This window comes from Pelophylax lessonae (genome assembly GCF_965119305.1).
Source record: "Pelophylax lessonae genome assembly, chromosome: 13".
In the NCBI taxonomy this organism is placed as follows: Eukaryota; Metazoa; Chordata; class Amphibia; order Anura; family Ranidae; genus Pelophylax; species Pelophylax lessonae.
In genome coordinates this window covers 202,853,565-202,872,563 of record NC_138780.1, presented here as the reverse complement: position 1 = coordinate 202,872,563, position 18,999 = coordinate 202,853,565, and the positions used below count along the sequence as shown (strand labels likewise).

Here is an 18,999-nt window from a genome sequence, read left to right as displayed (position 1 = left end):
CTTTTCTGGCAGGGGGGCACTAACTTGGGCACCTGCGGCAATTGCCCCATCTCTTGTGTGGTGCCTGGGGTCCCAGGCACCATGACTGCCCCCCTCTGCCCGCATCTCTTTAATTTGGGGGGGTATGTAATATGTGCTGTGGGGTGGGGTGACCAATTTCATACCCAAACCCCGGTTCTAGCACAAATTACCCCCTCCTTTAGTGGCCCTAACACATATCCCCTCCCCTTGAAGTCATTACAAGTATAGTTCTTTGTTGCCTGCCCCCCCACCACCCTTCCCAGTCACTGCGTCCCCTTTCCCTGCAAAGCCTAATGTAAGGCTCTGTTCATATATATGCAAATTGAATGTGTTTTAAACCGCATCCGATTTGCATGACATGTGAATTGGCAGCCTTTTCTAGACATATATACGTTGCAGTGGCAGTGCGGATTCACTGCAAATTGAAAAAAGAGTCCTGTGCATTTTCTGATCACTGCAGTGCGATTTAAATGCAAATTCCAGGCTCATCGCCTTCTATGAGAACGCATCTGAATTGCACATCTCATCAGTTTGAAACACAAATTTGATCCATACCAGGCCCTTCCAGGTCTGGTATGGATTTTAAGTGGAACCCCAATCCAAAATGAAAAAAAAAATGGTGTGGGGGTCCCCCCAAAATCCATACCAGACCCTTATCTGGCATGCAGCCTGGCTGGCTAGGAAAGGGGGGGATGAGTAAGCGACCCCCCCTCCTGAACCATACTAGGCCACATGCCCTCAACATGAAGGCAGGGGCCTCTTCCCCATAAGCCTGGCTGGTGGTTGTGGGGCCTCAAGATACCCCCCCCACCCCCACCCCTCCTACACACACACACATTGTACCCCTCCCCATTCACCAAAAAAAGTGTATAAATGAAATAAAAACACAGACACAGTTTTTGACAATTCCTTTATAAAAAAAAAAAACAATGTCCCCCTGGTTTAGATCCAGCATCAATCACAATGAACACAGCCAGGCTGCATGCTCGGATAAGGGTCTAGTATCGACGATCACGCCATTTTGAAAAAACATTTTGGGGGGGACCACAGGCCGTTTTTTTTAAAACATTTTGAAGTGGGGTTCACCTTAAAATCAATACCAGAACCAAAAGGACTTGGTATGGATTGTTTTTACTATTTACGGTTTGATAAAGTGATCTGATATAAATGATTCCAATAAAGAGAAATGAGTTCCATGTATGTAGAGAATAGTTACATTCATTCCTGGGGGAGAAATTCATTTTCTTCTGATAACATTCTTCTCTTCTTCTTCTACAGATTGTCCAATAATCAGCTGACAGACAGTTCCTGCCCCCACCTGGCATCTGGAATAAGAAATAATCAGACACTGAGGAGACTGGACCTGTCTATGAACAATCTGGGGGGTCCTCATTTCAGGGATCTGATGGAAGCTCTGACAACAAGCCGGATAGAGAAATTACAGTGAGTATAACAGGACTGACTGAGACAATCATATTCTGGGACAGTTTTTATATCTAAACCACATAAATTATATAGAAATATAATGATGTCATCAAAATCCATCTTTAGGCTCCATAAATATCCACTCTCAGACTGTTTTCTAATTCTTGGATCTTATCACACTCTGTTATCAGCTATGAAATAATCTTTTCTTAACCCCTTCTCACCCACCCTCTATATACTGTATAAAGGTCCATCCAGCTTGTTCCCAGTGCTGGGGGAATGTTTATGAACATTTTAAACTTTACAGCTGCATCCCGCTCTGGGGATTGATTGGATCTTTATGGGGGCTTCAGACTGCTTTGTGGTGAAGGGGGGGGGGGGGGGAGAATTTGATGAGTAATCACTCTTGGTGGTACTTGTTAACCTTTTCACTGCCATAATAGCTATAGTGGTGCAGTGAATAGATGAAAAGAACACTGCAACCATGGGTTTGTTTTTATTTGTGCTGCAGCATGTTTAGATTCCTATAGAAGTGATCTGAGTGGTTGGACAGTCACCTGACCATTTATACGTGTGTGTGTGTGTGTGTAGAGATGGGCCAAACCACCCCCTGTTCGGTTCACAGCAGAACTTTTCGAACATCGCAAAAGTTCGGAACCGAATAACAAACTCCATTGAAGTCTAAGGGACCCGAACTGGAAAAATGTAAAAGTGCCCATTTTGAAGGCTTATATGCAAGTATGTGGGCATACAATGGTTATGGGGGTTCGGGTACTGCCCTGGGGGACATATATCAATGAAAAAAAAAATAGTAAAAACATCATTTTTAAATGAGCAGTGATTTACTGATGTTTAACCACTTAAGGACCAAGCTGAAGTTAAAATCAGTATTTTTTTTACTAGAAAATTACTTAGAACCCCTAAACATTATATATATATTTTTTAGCAAAGACTCTGTAGAATAAAATGGCGGTTGTTGCAATATTTTATATCACACGGTCTTTGCGTGAACTTAAAACCCGCGCTAAAATTATATTGTATAGAAAAGTGCTACCTGAAGCTGCTGCACACCAAGATGAAATGAAAATAATATATGACAGCGCTACCAGGAAAGTAAATAATTCAGAGTGATCCTCAAATAGTGATCAGTATAAAATGCACTTAATGATAAATATGACAATAAACGACACGGTCTTTGCGCAGCGGTCTTTTAAACTCAATTTGTTTGGAAAAAATACATTTCACTGCATTTAAAAAAACTAAACAGTAAAAGTTAGAAAGTTAGCCCAATTTTTTTGTATATTGCGAAAGATGATGTCATGCCGAGTAAATAGATACCCAACATGTTACGGTTTAAAATTGCGCACATTCGTGTTATGGCGACAAACTACGGTACTTAAAAATCTCTATAGGCGACGTTTTAAACTTTTGTACCGGTTGCCAGTTTAATGTTACAGAGGATGTATTTTTCTAGAATTATTGCTCTTGCTCTGGTGATCGCAGCAATACCTCACATCTGTGATTTGAATACGGTTTTCATTTGCAGGCGCGACTTACATATGCATTTTCATTCATGCGTGAGCTCACAGCGATGGGGGCAGTTTAAAAAAAATGGTTTTTTTTTTCCCTATTTATTTCATTTCTTTTTTTATTTTAGCACTGTTTAAAAAAAAAAAAAAAATATGATCACTTTTATAGCTGTCACAAGCAATGTAAACATCCCTTGTGACAGTAATAGGCAGTGACAGGTACTCTTTATAGAAGGATCGGGGGGTCTAAAAGACCTACAACCCCTCCTCTGCACTTCAATGTATTCAAAATGCCGAAATCTGCGTTCTTAAATACTGTCACTTTTATTAAAATCGCCGCCATTTGCAGCCTAGTAAACCAGAAGTGAGGTTGTGACGCCGCTTCCAGCTTACTACATCAGAGACCCAATCAAAGCCAAATCCAGCTTTGTTCCGGACTCCAACCAGCCGGTGGACGTACTGGCTGGTTGCTTGGGTCTCCTGGTGGGTCGGGAGACCCCTGCGGAGCCATGGAACGTGGCAGGAGGGGGGGGGGGACGGTGGACGCTGGCTGGGATAATCGAGCGGCTGCTGAGTGGCATCAGCTTTTACCTTCTGAAAGCCGACTGCTGGCTCTAAAGAACGGTACCGGGGTGATGCCTGCAGCTGCAGATCATCCCGCTACAACCATTTCTCCGAGCCGACGTGCAGGTACAGGTACGTCAGTTTGCGGGAAGTGGTTAAAGTGAAAGCATAAAAATGAGAAATAACAATAAAAATGAAAAGTTAATTTAAAGCGGAAGTACAGCCTAACACCTAAAATTCTCCCCTGCAAACATTAATGTGAGCGGAGTTCAGCCTTATGTGCCAAAATGAAAAATCCCAGCTTTTCTCCCTTTATTTTGCAGTATTTAGTGCTGTCACATGACTTATAACCCTCTTCCTGCTGAGTCCAAGAGCAGCAAGTGGGTGTGGTTACTGAAAGCTAGTGACATCACTGCCAGGGAGGGGCATTGTTCCTGTGTAACCAGTGGGCGTATACAGAATGGGAGGAGCCAATCATAGGTTTCCGCCCAGTGTTCTCATCAGTAAGGATGGATGCATTATACATCCTAATTCATGAGAAATTGAAGAACTAATTCACACAGGACACGGGGGGAGGGGCACATATACAGTATAGCTGTGCTGGGCTTTGAATGAAGACTACTATAGGAGGAGGAAGCTGGACACGGGAGGGGGAACTATCAGTGTCTGGAAGTGCTCGGGGGTCTCAGCTCACAGTCTACAATGATCATAGTACAGGCAACCACACTAAGTCTACGTTTTTCCAATGGCACTCGTTCCCATCTATGCAACTTTGAAACTCAGCAACTTTGGAAAGGTACCTGCACTACTTTGATGCAACTTTTGATGTGACTTTGATACAGAGAGTGTGAAGTTGGATTAAAGTCGCACTCTAAATCTCAATAGTGGAAAACGTAGACTAAAGCTCAGTTTCCACTAGTGTGACTTGCCATGCGTCTTTATAAACACAAAGTCACATGACAAGTCACAGCCCACTGATTTCAATGGCAGTCATTCTCATCTATGCGACTTTGAGTGCAGCTTTGATCCAACTTTACACTCTCTGGATCAAAGTTTCATCAAAGTAGTGCAGGCACCTTTTCAAAGTCGCTCGTTTTCAAAGTGGCAAAGATGGGAACAGGTGCCATTGAAATCAATGGGCTGTGACTTGCCATGCGACTTTGGAAACAAGTCGCACTAGTGAAAACAGAGCCTACAACTCATTACTCACATGTAATGAGCAATAGAAATGGATCTGTATTCTTCTAAACTTTCCTTTGTACTTTACTTCTTTCATATATTGCGCCGGTCACGTAACTCTTCCCCCCCCCCCTCTCTCTCTCTCTCTCTCTCTCAGGAGAAGCTGCTAGCCTAAGCAAGGCAATGAAGACAGAAATCATGTACTGTAAGGGATAGGAGGGATGGGGGTGGGGCTGGGCAGGTCTAGGCATGCCTGTCTAAGAAAGACTGACAACCTTTTCAGAAAGTGAAAGACAGCTTCGAAAATTGAGATAAAGAGAGATAGCATTGTCGGTGAAGAACAGGAAGAAGCGGAATTTCTAGATTAGATAAGACTTTCTAAGCCACACAAGCAGCTAGTCAGAAAATGAATAATATCAAAAATAAAGATATTTACATACTATTAATAGGAAAATTTTCATTTTTGACTGGAGTTCCCCTTTTATTATATAGATACTGGGGGCTCCCCTTAGTCTGCGTGTAAAGTGGCACATCTGTACCATGTATAGAACCTGCTGCAGCAATAGCAATGATATTTTTACTGCAAGCTTTATTTATTTTGTAAATAATGGTTTGGGGAGCCAGTCTGTATGAGGGGGCCACAATTTAGTGCACTGGAAAAAAGAGTAGAGATTTTTTGGATAAATTCTGGTGTCTCTTTTGCAGACTTTGGATAGAAGTAACAGGTGCGGAAAAATTGGGCTTTAGGTGTCGGTGGTGCCTTCACACCATAACCCTATAGAGGTATTCTTGATAAAAGGAGAACTTTGCCTTGCTGTCAAAAATTGAAATGATATGCACCTGTCAAACAGGTACAGAAAAACTGGTCTTTGGGTCATGTAAACCTCACCAAACCTCATGTAAACCACACCAAAAAATGTCTTCCAGATGAAATCAACACCCACCAAGCTAGGCAGTCTAGACAGTCTTTCAGAGATTTGAGATCTAGAAAGCACTTAATCAGCGACATCAGCATCAGGGGCTATGTAGCTGCTGCTAATCCAGAACTTATTGATTCTGATAACTGTCAGCCGCTCCACTGATTCTTTAAACAGATGCGCTCTCTTACCTGTCAAAAAACCGCCAGCAGCACTGAATGCCCGTTAGGAAAGCACGCTGAATGCAGGGCAGCCCAGCAGCTTAATTGCATACTGGGCAAATTCTGGCCAGTGGTCTGTTCTCATGACCCAGCAACCCAGTGAATCATCAACTGGAAAGCTCTCCATGTAATTTTTCCCCCCAGGATAATCTCCTACCATATGATGGAGACACTGCCGATGGGATGTGAAAGCGGACAGCCCTGGGCACCGAAGACTAAAAAAATGTTGAAATGCATCACTGATGTGGCCCCCTTCTCCACCACTCCTCTCTTGACCAACAGAAGCCTCAAAACTATGTTTTCCACCAGACTGTAATCCACCAGAGTTGGGATAGGCATTACATAAACTCCTTTTTAAGGTGTCCTCAAGATATGTTATCTTCTGCTCCCTTTGTGGGGGCAGGATGAGTTCCGAGACTTTCGCCTTGTAACGGTGGTCAAGGAGGGTTGCCAACCAATAGTGATCCTTCTCTTTGATGCCACGTCTTCTAGGGAATAAGGGAAAAATGAGGGAGCCCATGCACCACAAGTTTGCGGAGGCATGAGAAGCAGACTCCTCAGGGCCACTGAGGATTACAGTATCTGGAACTGCCTCCTCGCAGCCACATACTACTCCCAAAGGTTCTGGGAATGGAAAACCATCTGTTAAGGGTTGTTGTCCTTCCCTGCTTCAATGCCTTTAAAACTTACAGAATCCTCCTTCTCTTCCTCCTCCTTGTTCTCATCTTGTGTGTTCTGTGGTGTGGTAAGAATTGTGTCTGCATAAAGCAGGCCTTGAGAGGAAAGGAAGTCCTCCTCTTTCTCCCGCTGCTCTGCCTCAAATGCCCTGCCCATAATGCCACGCAGAGTCTGCTCCAGCAGAAACACAACAGGGATTATCACAGCTCACCTTCCTTGTTGCCTCCTCAAATGGTGACAGTACAGTGCATGCATCCTTTATCAGCAGCCATTGACATGAGGAAAAAAAGCTGAGCCGGCCTGAGACTGTCGCTGTGCCATATTCACACAGGTACTCGCCCTCTGCTGCATGTGCAGCCATTGCAGCATTGCCAAAGTTGAGTTCCACCTAGTGGACATGTCACAAATCAGGCGGTTTACGGGCAGGTGCAATTCCTGCTGAATTTTGGCCAACTGAGCACTGGCTGTGTATGACTGCCTGAAATGGCTACAGACTCTTCTGGCCTGCTTTAGCAGATCTTCCAACTCTGGGTACCTATTTAAGAAATGCTGCACCGCCAAATTCAGGACATGTGCCAGGCATGGTACGTGTCAACTCTTCCTGTCTAAGGGCGGACAAGAGGTTTGTGCCATTATCGCACACCACTATTCCAGGTTCCAGCTGGTGTGGCGTGAACCACCTCTTAGCCTGCCACTGTAGAGCTGCAATAATCTACGATCAGGTGTGGCTCCTGTCCCCTAGACAGACCAGCTGAAGTACTGCATAACACCTTTTTGCCTGACTCATTGAATAGCCCCTTGAACGCTTAGGGGGTTCTTATAGTTCATAGGGTAATTCAGCAGAGGAGGGCATGGAGGAGGAGGAGGGGGTGGAGTTGACAAACCTCGCTTTATCACCACTAGCTGTATGGAGATGTGGTGGCACAAGATGCAGCACTAAGCCCTATCCTGCATCTTTTCGAGTTTCAAGCAGTGTTACCCAGTGTGCTGTAAACTATATATATTGTCACTGACCATGCTTGCCGGACCACATGTCAGCAGTACGCTGGTTGTTAACCACTTAAGCCCCGGAGGATTTTCCTGCTAAACGACCAGGGGGTATTTTGCGATTCTGCACTGCGTGACTTTAACGGACAATTGCGCGGTCGTGCGATGCTGTACCTAAACTAATTTGACGTCCTTTTTTTCCCACAAACAGAGCTTCATTTTGGTGGTATTTGATCACCTGTGCGATTTTTACTTTTTGCGCTATAAAAAAAAAAAGAGCGTACATTTTGCAAAAATAACAATATTTTTCACATTTTTTTATATGAAATTCCCCCCAAAAAAAATGTAAAAATCAAAATTTTTTAACATTTTTGGCCAATTTGTTTTATGCTACATATGTTTGGTAAAAAAAATCGCAAAAAGCGTATTTTGATTGGTTTGCGCAAAAGTTATCGCGTTTACTAACAAAGGGAAAGATTTTTGTCATTTTTGTTGTTTTTTTTTTAACGTGTAATGGCGGCGATCTGCGTTTTTTTTTTGCGGTACTGCGACATTGCAGCGGACAGATCGGACCCTTGACTGACATTTTTGACACTTTTGGGGTTACCAGTGACATTTCTACAGTAATCAGTGCTATACATATGCACTGTTACTGTAAAAATACACTGGTAGTGAAGGGGTTAACTTTATTTGGGAGGGAGGGGCTGTGTGTGTCCCTAGGGGCGTGCTTTCTACTGTGATTGGCTGTGGCTTGAGCTGTAAGGACACTGATCAATGGATCTACATAGTAGATCCGTGTGATCAGTGTCTTTACACCGAGGAGAATGACAGGTGGCTTGTTTACACAAGCTGCCTGACATTCTCCCTCTCCCCCGCCGATCGCCGAGTGACCGGCGGACATCGGGTCCGCTGGTCACACGCGCGGGGGGGTCCGTGACCGCGCGGGAGCGGGAGCGCGCCTCCGCGGGCGCGCGCTCGCTCCCCAGAGCCTCACAGGTGAGCGACGTAGACCTACATCGCTCTGCCTGTGAGGGGCTGACTGCCGCAGTAAATATACTGTGAGCAGTCGGCAAGCGGTTTAGGAGTGGGGCCGGGAAGCCAGCGGCAGCGTATATAACAACCGATGAGTCATCAGCCGTCAATGTGTTTCCCCGCAGACAGCTGAAGTGCAGTTTAAAAAATAAAGAAAAAAAAACGACGTGGTGTCCCCTCCTGTCCAAAATTTTAAAAAAAATGGAGTGGGATTCTCCCCCAAAATCCATACCAGACTCTTATCTGGGCATGGTCAGGAAAGGAGGGGAATGAGCGAGCACCCCACCTTCTGATCCATAGCAGGACATATGCCCTCAACATGGAGGGCAGGTGCTTTGGGTCAGGGGGGCTCCGCACCCCCCACCCCAAAGCACCTTGTTCCCATATTGATGGAGACAAGGGCTTTTTACCGACAACCCTGGGTCATTTAACAAGGATGCCCCCATATCCTGGCCCCCCCCACCTATATGAATGAGTATCGGGTACATAGCACCACTACCCATTCACCAAAAAAGAAGCAAAAGGGACACAAGGGACAAATCATTTATTAAAAAATAAATGTCCCTGAATGTAAATCCATTGTCAATCACGCCACCCACTGACCCGAAAAATATGAAAAAAGCTCTGCCTGCTGAGAAGCCTCCCACCAACTGCCTCCTCTCCGCTTTGACATTTCTTATATAGGTAAGGGGTGGGGCCACCTAGCTACGTCACCCGGTGGCCCTGCTACCATGTGACATTACATGCCCAGCATGCACCAGTCCGTGACGTCAGAAGAGGATGGTGCCACCGTGTGACGTAGCTAGATGGCTCCACCCCTTACCTATATAAGAAATGTCAAAGCGGAGAGGAGGCTTTTCAGCAGAAGGCCTCCCAGGAGTCTAAATCGTTTTTCTATTTTTTTGGGTTAGGCGGACGGCCTAATTGTCAATAGATTTACATTGAGGAACACCATTTTTCATATTTTAATTAAGGATTTGTAAAACATTCTATTGTGTTTATTAGTTTTTGCCATTTTTTTGGGTGAATGGGTAGGGGTTCTACCAGACTCTGACAAACACAGCCCAGGGTGTCGGGAAAAGGATACATTTTCTAGACACTTTACAACTGAAGGGGTTAAATTCTGAACTCGATTTGTATTTATTTTTATAAATGGTATCTTTACAAATGGACTTTTGGTCTGATACAGTGGGTACGGAAAGTATTCAGACCCCCTTTAAGTTTTCACTCTTTGTTATATTGCAGCCATTTGCTAAAATCATTTAGGTTCATTTTTCTTCCTCATGAATGTACACATAGCACCCCATACTGACAGAAAAACACAGAATTGTTGACATTGTTGCAGATTTATTAAAAAAGAAAAACTGAAATATTACATGGTCCTAAGTATTCAGACCCTTTGCTGTGACACTCATATATTTAACTCAGGTGCTTTCCATTTCTTCTGATCATCCTTGAGATGGTTCTACACCTTCATTTGAGTCCAGCTGTGTTTGATTATACTGATTGGACTTGATTAGGAAAGCCACACACCTGTCTATATAAGACCTTCCAGATCACAATGCATGTCAGAGCAAATGAGAATCATGAGGTCAAAGGAACTGCCTGAAGAGCTCAGAGACAGAATTGTGGCAAGGCACAGATCTGGCCAAGGTTACAAAAAGATTTCTGCTGCACTTAAGGTTCCTAAGAGCACAGTGGCCTCCATAATCCTCAAATGGAAGACGTTTGGGACGACCAGAACCCTTCCTAGAGCTGGCTGTCTGGCCAAACTGAGCTATCGGGGGAGAAGAGCCTTGGTGAGAGAGGTAAAGAAGAACCCAAAGATCACTGTGGCTGAGCTCCAGAGATGCAGTCAGGAGATGGGAGAAAGTTGTAGAAAGTCAACCATCACTGCAGCCCTCCACCAGTCGGGGCTTTATGGCAGAGTGGCCCGACGGAAGCCTCTCCTCAGTGTAAGACACATGAAAGCCCGCATGGAGTTTGCTAAAAAACACCTGAAGGACTCCAAGATGGTGAGAAATAAGATTCTCTGGTCTGATGAGACCAAAATAGAACTTTTTGGCCTTAATTCTAAGCGGGATATGTGGGGAGAAAACCAGGCAGTGATCATCACCTGTCCAATACAGTCCCAACAGTGAAGCATGGTGGTGGCAGCATCATGCTGTGGGGGTGTTTTTCAGCTGCAGGGACAGGACGACTGGTTGCAATTGAGGGAAAGATGAATGCGGCCAAGTATAGGGATATCCTGGACAAAAACCTTCTCCAGAGTGCTCTGGACCTCAGACTGGGCCGAAGGTTTACCTTCCAACAAGACAATGACCCTAAGCACACAGCTAAAATAATGAAGGAGTGGCTTCACAACAACTCCGTGACTGTTCTTGAATGGCCCAGCCAGAGCCCTGACTTAAACCCAATTGAGCATCTCTGGAGAGACCTAAAAATGGCTGTCCACCAACGTTTACCATCCAACCTGACAGAACTGGAGAGGATCTGCTAGGAGGAATGGCAGAGGATCCCCAAATCCAGGTATGAAAGACTTGTTGCATCTTTCCCAAAAAGACTCCTGGCTGTATTGGATCAAAAGGGGGTCTTTTTCTATCTTTATAGGTGGAGCGGTGGGCTGCGCACTCACAGCGCTTTTAAAGGGACAGCACCTAAATCTTGCACTGTCCTTTTTTTCTCACCTGAGCATGGATTCTCAGGATAGCAAATTTCCACCAGCCTTGGTGGGGGCCCCCAGTTCTCCTGTGGCCCCTCTGAGACCTGATTTGGCCGCTGTAGTAGCGACTTTGGTGTCTAATATGGAAATGCTGATGGCTGAACGTGCTGCTCGTAAGAGGCCCAGATTGTCCCTCTCCTCTGATTCAGATGGTGATATGGCTGCTGCTGCTCCGAGCGTGCCCTTTTCAGGGTCCCGCTCATCCTTAGACCTGCAAGGGTCTAAGGGGGAAGCGGAGGTGGAGGGGGTTGATACCTCCTCTCTGGGGTCGCCCGAAGAACGGGCGACCATGGATGAATTATTTCTGTGAAGGAAACTTTGCACTTGGAGGATGAGCCCAGTCCTTCGGGCGTTGCGTCCTCTTTTGGGACGCACAGGACCCGTAAGTCGGCGCAGGTTTTTCCCTGTCCCGCTGAGTTTCATTACACTGATAATGAAGTGTGGCGCACGTTAAAACGTCTGTTCGTGGTGCCCAGTCGGTTCAAATTGCTTTATCCCTTTACGCCGGCTACGGAATCGCGCTGGTGTGTACCTCCACAGGTGGATCACACGGTTGCAGTGTTGAACAAGGCTACCTTGGTTCCTACGGAAGATTCCCCGGTTTTCCGGGATCCAACGGACCGGCGTTTGGAGTCTTTGGCCCGCCATTCCTATACGGTGGCGGGCTCTCTGCTCAAACCCATTTTCGCGTCCGTGTTAGTGGCGCAGGCGGTTGCTGATTGGACTAAGGTGCTTAAGGGCAACCTCGTGTCTGATGATGTTCCGCCTGCCCGGCTGGAAATGGTGGATCAAATCCACCAAGGAATTATGTATCTGTGTGATGCGGCCTTGAATGAGGCACCCTTGGTGGCTCGCCTCTCCAGTGTCGCGGTGCTTAACCGACGCCTGATATGGCTGAAGAGCTGGTCGGCCGACCAGTCCTCGCGGAAAACGGTTGCTGATTTTCCCTATGCTGGCTCTCGCCTTTTTGGCGAGGTGTTGGATACCCTGGTAAAAGGCGTCACGGGGGGCAAGAGCACTATGCTGCCCCAGAACCCAAAGCACAAGTCCTTCCGGGGCAAGCAGAGTTCTGCGCCTGGAACCAGTCAGGGTTCCTTTCGTGACTTTCGGAACCAATCCAAGGGCAAGCCCTTCAAGTCCCAGGGCGGACAGAAGAAACCCTGGGCGGGTAAGCAGAAGTCAGGCAATACCGCTTCGACGGGCCAGTCCACTTCTGCCTGAAGGCATGCCCTCACCCGTTTCTGGGGTGGGGGGACTTTTTCGCGGTTTCCTCCAACCTTGGCTGCTCCGGATTTCGGACAGGTGGGTTCAGGAAACCGTTCGGTCGGGATACAAGATCGAGTTTCTTTCCCGGCCAGCGGACAGATTCTCCCCCTCGAATCTTCATTTGCCTCCGGGGCGTCTGCAGGACTTGCACCGGGCGGTTCAGGACCTCCTTGCTCAGGGAGTGGTCGTCCCGGTGCCTGACCGGGACAGGTTTCGGGGCTTTTATTCCAATCTGTTCACTGTGCCCAGAAAGGAGGGCAAAGTGCGTCCTATCCTGGACCTGAAAGCTCTGAACCGCTTTGTGCGCGTTCGAAAATTTTGTATGGAGTCTCTCCGATCGGTGGTGGCTTCTCTGAGCCCAGGGGAGTTCCTGGCTTCGATAGACCTCAAGCATGCGTACCTGCATGTCCCCATCTTCGAGGGTCATCAGCGGTACCTTCGGTTTGCTGTCGCGGAAGACCATTACCAGTTTGTGGCATTACCTTTCGGTCTCGCTTCGGCTCCCAGGGTCTTTACCAAGGTACTGGCGCCGGTTCTGGGCCTACTGAGGGCTCAGGGCATTGCGGTCTTGGGGTATCTAGACAATCTCCTCATAAGATCAAGTGTCAGTCAGGACCCGGTGCGCGACCTGTCCATCACGGTCCGCACGCTTCAGGAGTTCGGATGGACCATCAACATTCAGAAATCATCGTTGTCCCCTTCGGTTCATCTTCCCTACCTGGGGATGATCCTGGACTCTGCTCAGGCGAAGGTGTTCTTGCCGGAGGACAAACTCCGGACATTGCGGGACGAGATTGGGTCCCTCAGGGATGTGCCAGCATCGTCACTCAGGACCTGTATGCGGGTCCTGGGGTTGATGGTGTCGACCTTCGAGGTGATACCTTTTGCTCAGTTCCATACGCGGGCTCTCCAGGAGGAGATCCTGGCGAAATGGGACGGCCTGGCTCGGTCCCTGGATCTGCATGTCTCCTTGAGTCGTAGGACAAAATTGGCTCTTCTGTGGTGGCTCCAGTGTCCGTCGGTGACGGAGGGCAAGTCTTTCCGTCCGTTGGTTTGGACAGTGATCACCACGGATGCCAGCCTGTCAGGCTGGGGTGGGGTCCTGGGCACCCTGTCTGCTCAGGGAACTTGGTCAGAGGGGGAGTCCTCCCTTCCGATCAACGTCCTGGAATTGCGAGCGATCAAGCTCTGCCTCCTCCAGTGGTCGGACCGTCTACAGGGTCGTCCTGTCTGGGTACAGACGGACAATGCTACCGGGGTGGCGTACATGAACCACCAAGGGGGCACCAGGAGTGCTCGGGCGGCCCTGGAGGTGACGGCCATTCTGTCTTGGGCCGAGCTTCATGTCCCGGCAATCTCAGCGGTTCACATTCCGGGTGTAGAGAATTGGCAAGCAGACTATCTGAGTCGCCAGACCCTGGACCAGGGGGAATGGTCCTTACACCCGGAGGTCTTCCAAATGCTGTGTGCGAAGTGGGGATCCCCGGACGTGGATCTGTTCGCATCTCGGCTAAATGAAAAGGTGGGAAGGTTCGTGGCAAGAATGCGCGATCCGTTGGCGGACGCCTCAGATGTGTTGGTGGCCCCTTGGCATCAGTATCGTCTGATGTATGCCTTTCCTCCAATTCAGTTGCTGTCCAGGTTCCTCCGCAGGCTAGCCTCAGAGCCGCACCTGGTGATTCTGGTCGCGCCAGACTGGCCTCGCCGGTCCTGGTACGCTGACGTTGTTCACCTGGCAGTGGCGCCTCCGTGGCGACTGCCCATGCGGGAAGATCTTCTGTCTCAAGGACCGATCTTCCATCCTGCTTTACAGTCGCTGGCTTTAACGGCCTGGCTGCTGAGACCCAGGTCCTGAGGGACAAGGGTCTCTCCCCTGAGGTTATCCCTACGCTGATCAAGGCTAGGAAATCCTCTTCCGGAAAAATCTATTACCGTACCTGGAAAGCTTATTTCGCCTGGTGTGAGTCCAGGGGGTTTTCCCCTCGCTCGTACTCGGTGTCAAGAGTGTTGGCTTTCCTCCAGTCTGGCGCGGATCAGCGTTTGGCGCAGGCCACGATAAAGGGTCAGGTGTCTGCCCTGGCTATCCTTTTCCAACGCCCTGTGGCGTCTAATTCCTTGGTTCGCACCTTCTATTCAAGGTGTGCGACACTTGGTTCCTCCCAGAAAGGAGCCTTTACCTCCATGGGACTTGAACTTGGTTCTGTCCGTGTTACAGCGTGCTCCCTTTGAAAACATCAGGGAGATCTCTTTGCCTCTGCTGTCAAAGAAGGTTGCCTTTTTGGTGGCGATCACTTCGGCTTGCAGGGTATCGGAGCTGGCGGCGTTGTCTTGCCGCTCCCCTTACTTGGTAATCCATAAGGATAAGGTGGTGTTGAGAACACTTCCGTCCTTTCTTCCCAAGGTGGTCACTGAATTTCACCTTAATGAGGAAATTGTTCTGCCTTCGCTTTGCACGAAGCCTAAGCATCCGAAGGAGATTGCTTTGCATTCTTTGGAAGTTGTCCGGGCGATCAGGGTTTACCTGTCATCTACAGAATCCTTTCGTAAAACGGATTCCCTGTTTGTTCTTCCTGAGGGATCTCGGAAGGGCATGGCTGCGTCCGCAGCAACTATTGCCAAATGGATCAGACAGACCATTGAGCAGGCTTATGCTTTGAAGGAACGGGTTCCACCCTTCCCTGTTAAGGCGCACTCTACTAGATCTGTGAGTACGTCCTGGGCTTATTGGCATAGGGCCTCGGTGGCCCAGGTGTGCAAGGCTGCGACTTGGTCGTCGGTGCACACTTTCTCGAAATTCTACAAAGTAGACATTCTGGCATCGGCTGATGCTTCCTTTGGCCGCAAAGTTCTCAGTGCGGCAGTGCCATGAAGGACCCTTGTTTTTTTATGGGTCCCTGGCTGTTGGTATTTGCTTTCCTGGGCGGTTGCTCCTGTTGAGCATTGTTTTTTCTGTTGCCCAGTGGGTTCTCTTACAATGCATGTAAGGTTCCTTTCTCTGCTATGGGTACTGCGTTGCCTCTTATACGGTTGCGTCTCCCACCCCTCATGTCTATACTGCTTTGGGACATCCCAACAGTGATGACTTAGAGGGGGCGGCGACTGTCGGAAGACGTAAGAGAAAACTGAATTTTTGTAAAATCTTACCTGTAAAATTCCTTTCTCTGAGTCCTCCGACAGTCGCCGCCCCCGCCCCTCTATATGGGGTTCTTGTTTCTTACTGCTATGCTACCAAACTGAGTTGGGAGTGGACACTGCAGGGGGGTATTGACCAGATGGGACAGCCCCCAGGGGTGTATACATGCAAATGCCTTTTGTTTTTAACTAAGTCTATATGCCTAGCTACTCCTGCGGAGCAGATGACAATACCCAACAGTGATGACTTAGAGGGGGCGGCGACTGTCGGAGGACTCAGAGAAAGGAATTTTACAGGTAAGATTTTACAAAAATTCAGTTTTTCATGTCCAGCTTAGTAGGTAATAAGCACTGGCATAGTGCCTCAGGCAGAACCTGCTCATCCTCTTCACACTCCTCCTGATCTGCACCTTCTTCTTCACCATTGTCCTCCCCATACTCTTTATAAACTTACTATAGGGATGGGGGGGCTGGGTAATTGCTGCACTTTCCTGGGCATTCACAGATGTCACCAAGCTCAGGTTATCTGAACTCTGCCTACCAGAGAGACCTGATAACCTCCACAATCAAGCAGAAGAGCTGATTGTGTCAATTGGGCTGTTTTTGCAAGTACTCTACTCTCTTCTGCCCCCACACGTGCATATACCAGCTCCCTCTCAGAGTTTGTGGTGCTGCACAGTGCCCTTTGCTGGTTAAAAAAAGATTCAATTTCCTCTGCTCCTTTATTCTCTCATGGGGCCTCTCAAGTCCCGAGACTTTGACTGCTGCTTGTCTGATTTCCCAATATCTGTACACATTGATCCGGCAGCTGGTTTTGTCTCCTGTCCGACTTGCTCCAGTTTCTGCCTATCCACCCTTAACCTAGGTACTATTAGGCCTTTGTTGCACCAGTGCGTGTTCGAGCAACATGTCTTCATGTGGAAGCTGTACCTGTCTCTTCCTGTGGTGTTCTTTGTCAGCATTGGTCTTGTTGTTGTTGACTTTCAACCCTTTCCAGCTTGCTGAGTCTCGCTTTTTCTGCACCGTTGCTCAGCTTCCCCCTCTCTACTGTGCTTTACGCTTGCTCCCTGCATGCTCTCACCTGGTGTTCCTTCCTAGCTAGCTGCAGTAGGTTTCCATGGTTCCTTGTGTGTACCCTGTGTCCTTCCAGCATGCTATTTGTTTGCACTGTGCCCGCATGGGTGTGCTTGAGTCGCAACCGTGGGGCTGCCATGCAGTGCAACATCCATTCCTCCAGTGGCTCTGGTGAAGATTGGGTGGCTCCTTAGATCCTGTGACTATGGCACACCTCCGTTTAGGTGCGGTCACACTGTTCCTGCATCTGTGAGGACCGGTACTTGGGTACACCTGTTTAGTTGTTCCATTGGCCTGTTACATCTTGAGTTTACAGTCCCAGGTGGTCTTACCCTCTGATCGTGACACCCCATTTGTCCTGGCTGCTAAGAATATCAGCGCAAGATTTGACAGCACCCAGTAAAAAGCATTATCTCAGGTGTAGAGCTACACAAAGCATCCATGCTGCAAGCTCTGGTAGCGGGGGTGCACAATATAATGACAACAACTGGGATGAACCAACACTAGAAGAATATCAGCTTGGGGAGCGCTCCACACACCCAGGCAATCAAGGTCAACACCTAATCCAGGGACTGGCTCCCCAGCCTTAGGTAAGTCAGAAGGACTCAATCTTGCGGGGGCCGTCTATGACAGGAGACTGCAGGGTGAACAAAGCAGCTATTTTTCTTTCCTTTCTTTCCTTCCCAACAGACCCCTCCTACTGTTAATGCAATTAGGTCACACCAACTGTTCACTGCGGTGCGTGTAGTGTGCCGCATTCCTACCCTCCTTGGGGCACCAAGGCCTTATATGATCCTATTGTGTATACTACCAAAAAAATTGCTGTGCGCTGCTAAAGTGTTTGGGGTTTCTTGAATTAAAGGTGGCAGCTCTAATGACATAATAAAGTATTATTACCTTATTGCTTGTGACTGTCAGGATGCATGAGGCTTTGTTTACTTTATTAACCACACTTTGAACAGATACCACTAAGCTGGATGGTTAAGGGGGGCCTATTTAGAGTACCATCGATGTTCATTCATAATTGCATGCACATAAGGTATGATCATATTGCAATTAGTTGGAGGAAACCTATAGATGTTTATATGCATTGTTGCTTTATGTTGGTTTAACATGTTTATTATATTTACTTTGATTCTGACTATATGATTGACAATGTGTCCGAATGATAGAGGGATATATTGGGTAGTTCATGCACAACATTGTCTTTTCTTAATGAGGAGAGAGGGACAGACATGCCTAAACTGGATTCATTTATATATATACATATTTTTTTGTACATCAAAGATATTTATATTTATCTCCTGACTGGAGATCTCTAAGAGAAGGATGCTGGGAAATGGTGTGAAGCGTTCTGCTGAGATCTGATGACTGTTTATATCCTCTCTTCTAGGATCCAGAACAACCACTTGTCAGATGAAGCAACAAGAGCGCTAAAAAAGCTGGGAAAGCTCCGGCCGCGAATGAAGATTACCTAAGAATAACCCCAGAGAAGAGGCTTCGCCATGTCTGTGAATGGAGTCAGGACATTGCACTGGATGATGAGGAGAATGAGATTTAGAAATTACAAATCCAATCCAAGAGGAGAACGAATCTCCGCAGATGAACTAATACACAAGGACAGGATGGGATTTTGTTATAAATGGGTCAAAGGCATTCTCCATTAAAAATAAACCCTTCATACATAAAATGACTAAGGCTTTTTTCACACGGGCGGTGAGCCCGACAGAGTCCGTTTTGCTCAGCGGGGATCGATCCGCCGATCTCCGCTGAGCAGGCGGATGACAGCTCCGTCTCTGCTTACTTTTCAGAGACAGAGCTGTCAGAGCCCCGCTCTCCTCATTAGGAGATCGGATGAAAATGGACCGCCTGTCTGTGTTCATCCGATCCTATCCGATTTGATTTTCCAGACAGATGGAAAATAGGGTTTCCATCCGTCCGGATTTCATGGACAGGATCGGATCGGATAGCAGAGATTTCACCGCTGACATCCGCTGCTCCACAGGGCTGAATGGAGCATCCGATCAGATCTGCCTGAAAAACTGACAGGGACCGGATCGGAACACCTGTGTGAAAAGAACCCAAGGGAACACAGCCAGACTGATGATTGGTTCCAATTGTTACCCCAGCCTTAATCTTACATATCTCTTACTAAACCACTGTAGCTGATGGAACCTTTTTTTTTTCTGAATAGAGCCTCGTACCAATGTTTTGCCAACAACCCTATTTTTTTTTTTTTTTTTTACAAAGGA

At 47.5% G+C, this 18,999-nt stretch overlaps 1 protein-coding gene across 1 annotated transcript in view; it reads left to right on the top strand.

Moving 5' to 3' along the window:
* The window catches only part of LOC309569498 (NACHT, LRR and PYD domains-containing protein 12-like), a 1,417,729-nt gene extending 1,399,330 nt beyond the window's left edge, over nucleotides 1-18,399 (top strand). The window contains exons 11-12 of the mRNA XM_082275358.1: nucleotides 1,300-1,464; nucleotides 18,141-18,399. Coding sequence (XP_082131484.1) covers nucleotides 1,300-1,464; nucleotides 18,141-18,225 — 250 coding nt within the window. The 3' untranslated portion in view covers nucleotides 18,226-18,399. The remainder of the gene's footprint in view (nucleotides 1-1,299; nucleotides 1,465-18,140) is intronic.
* The last annotated feature ends 600 nt before the right edge of the window (nucleotides 18,400-18,999 follow it).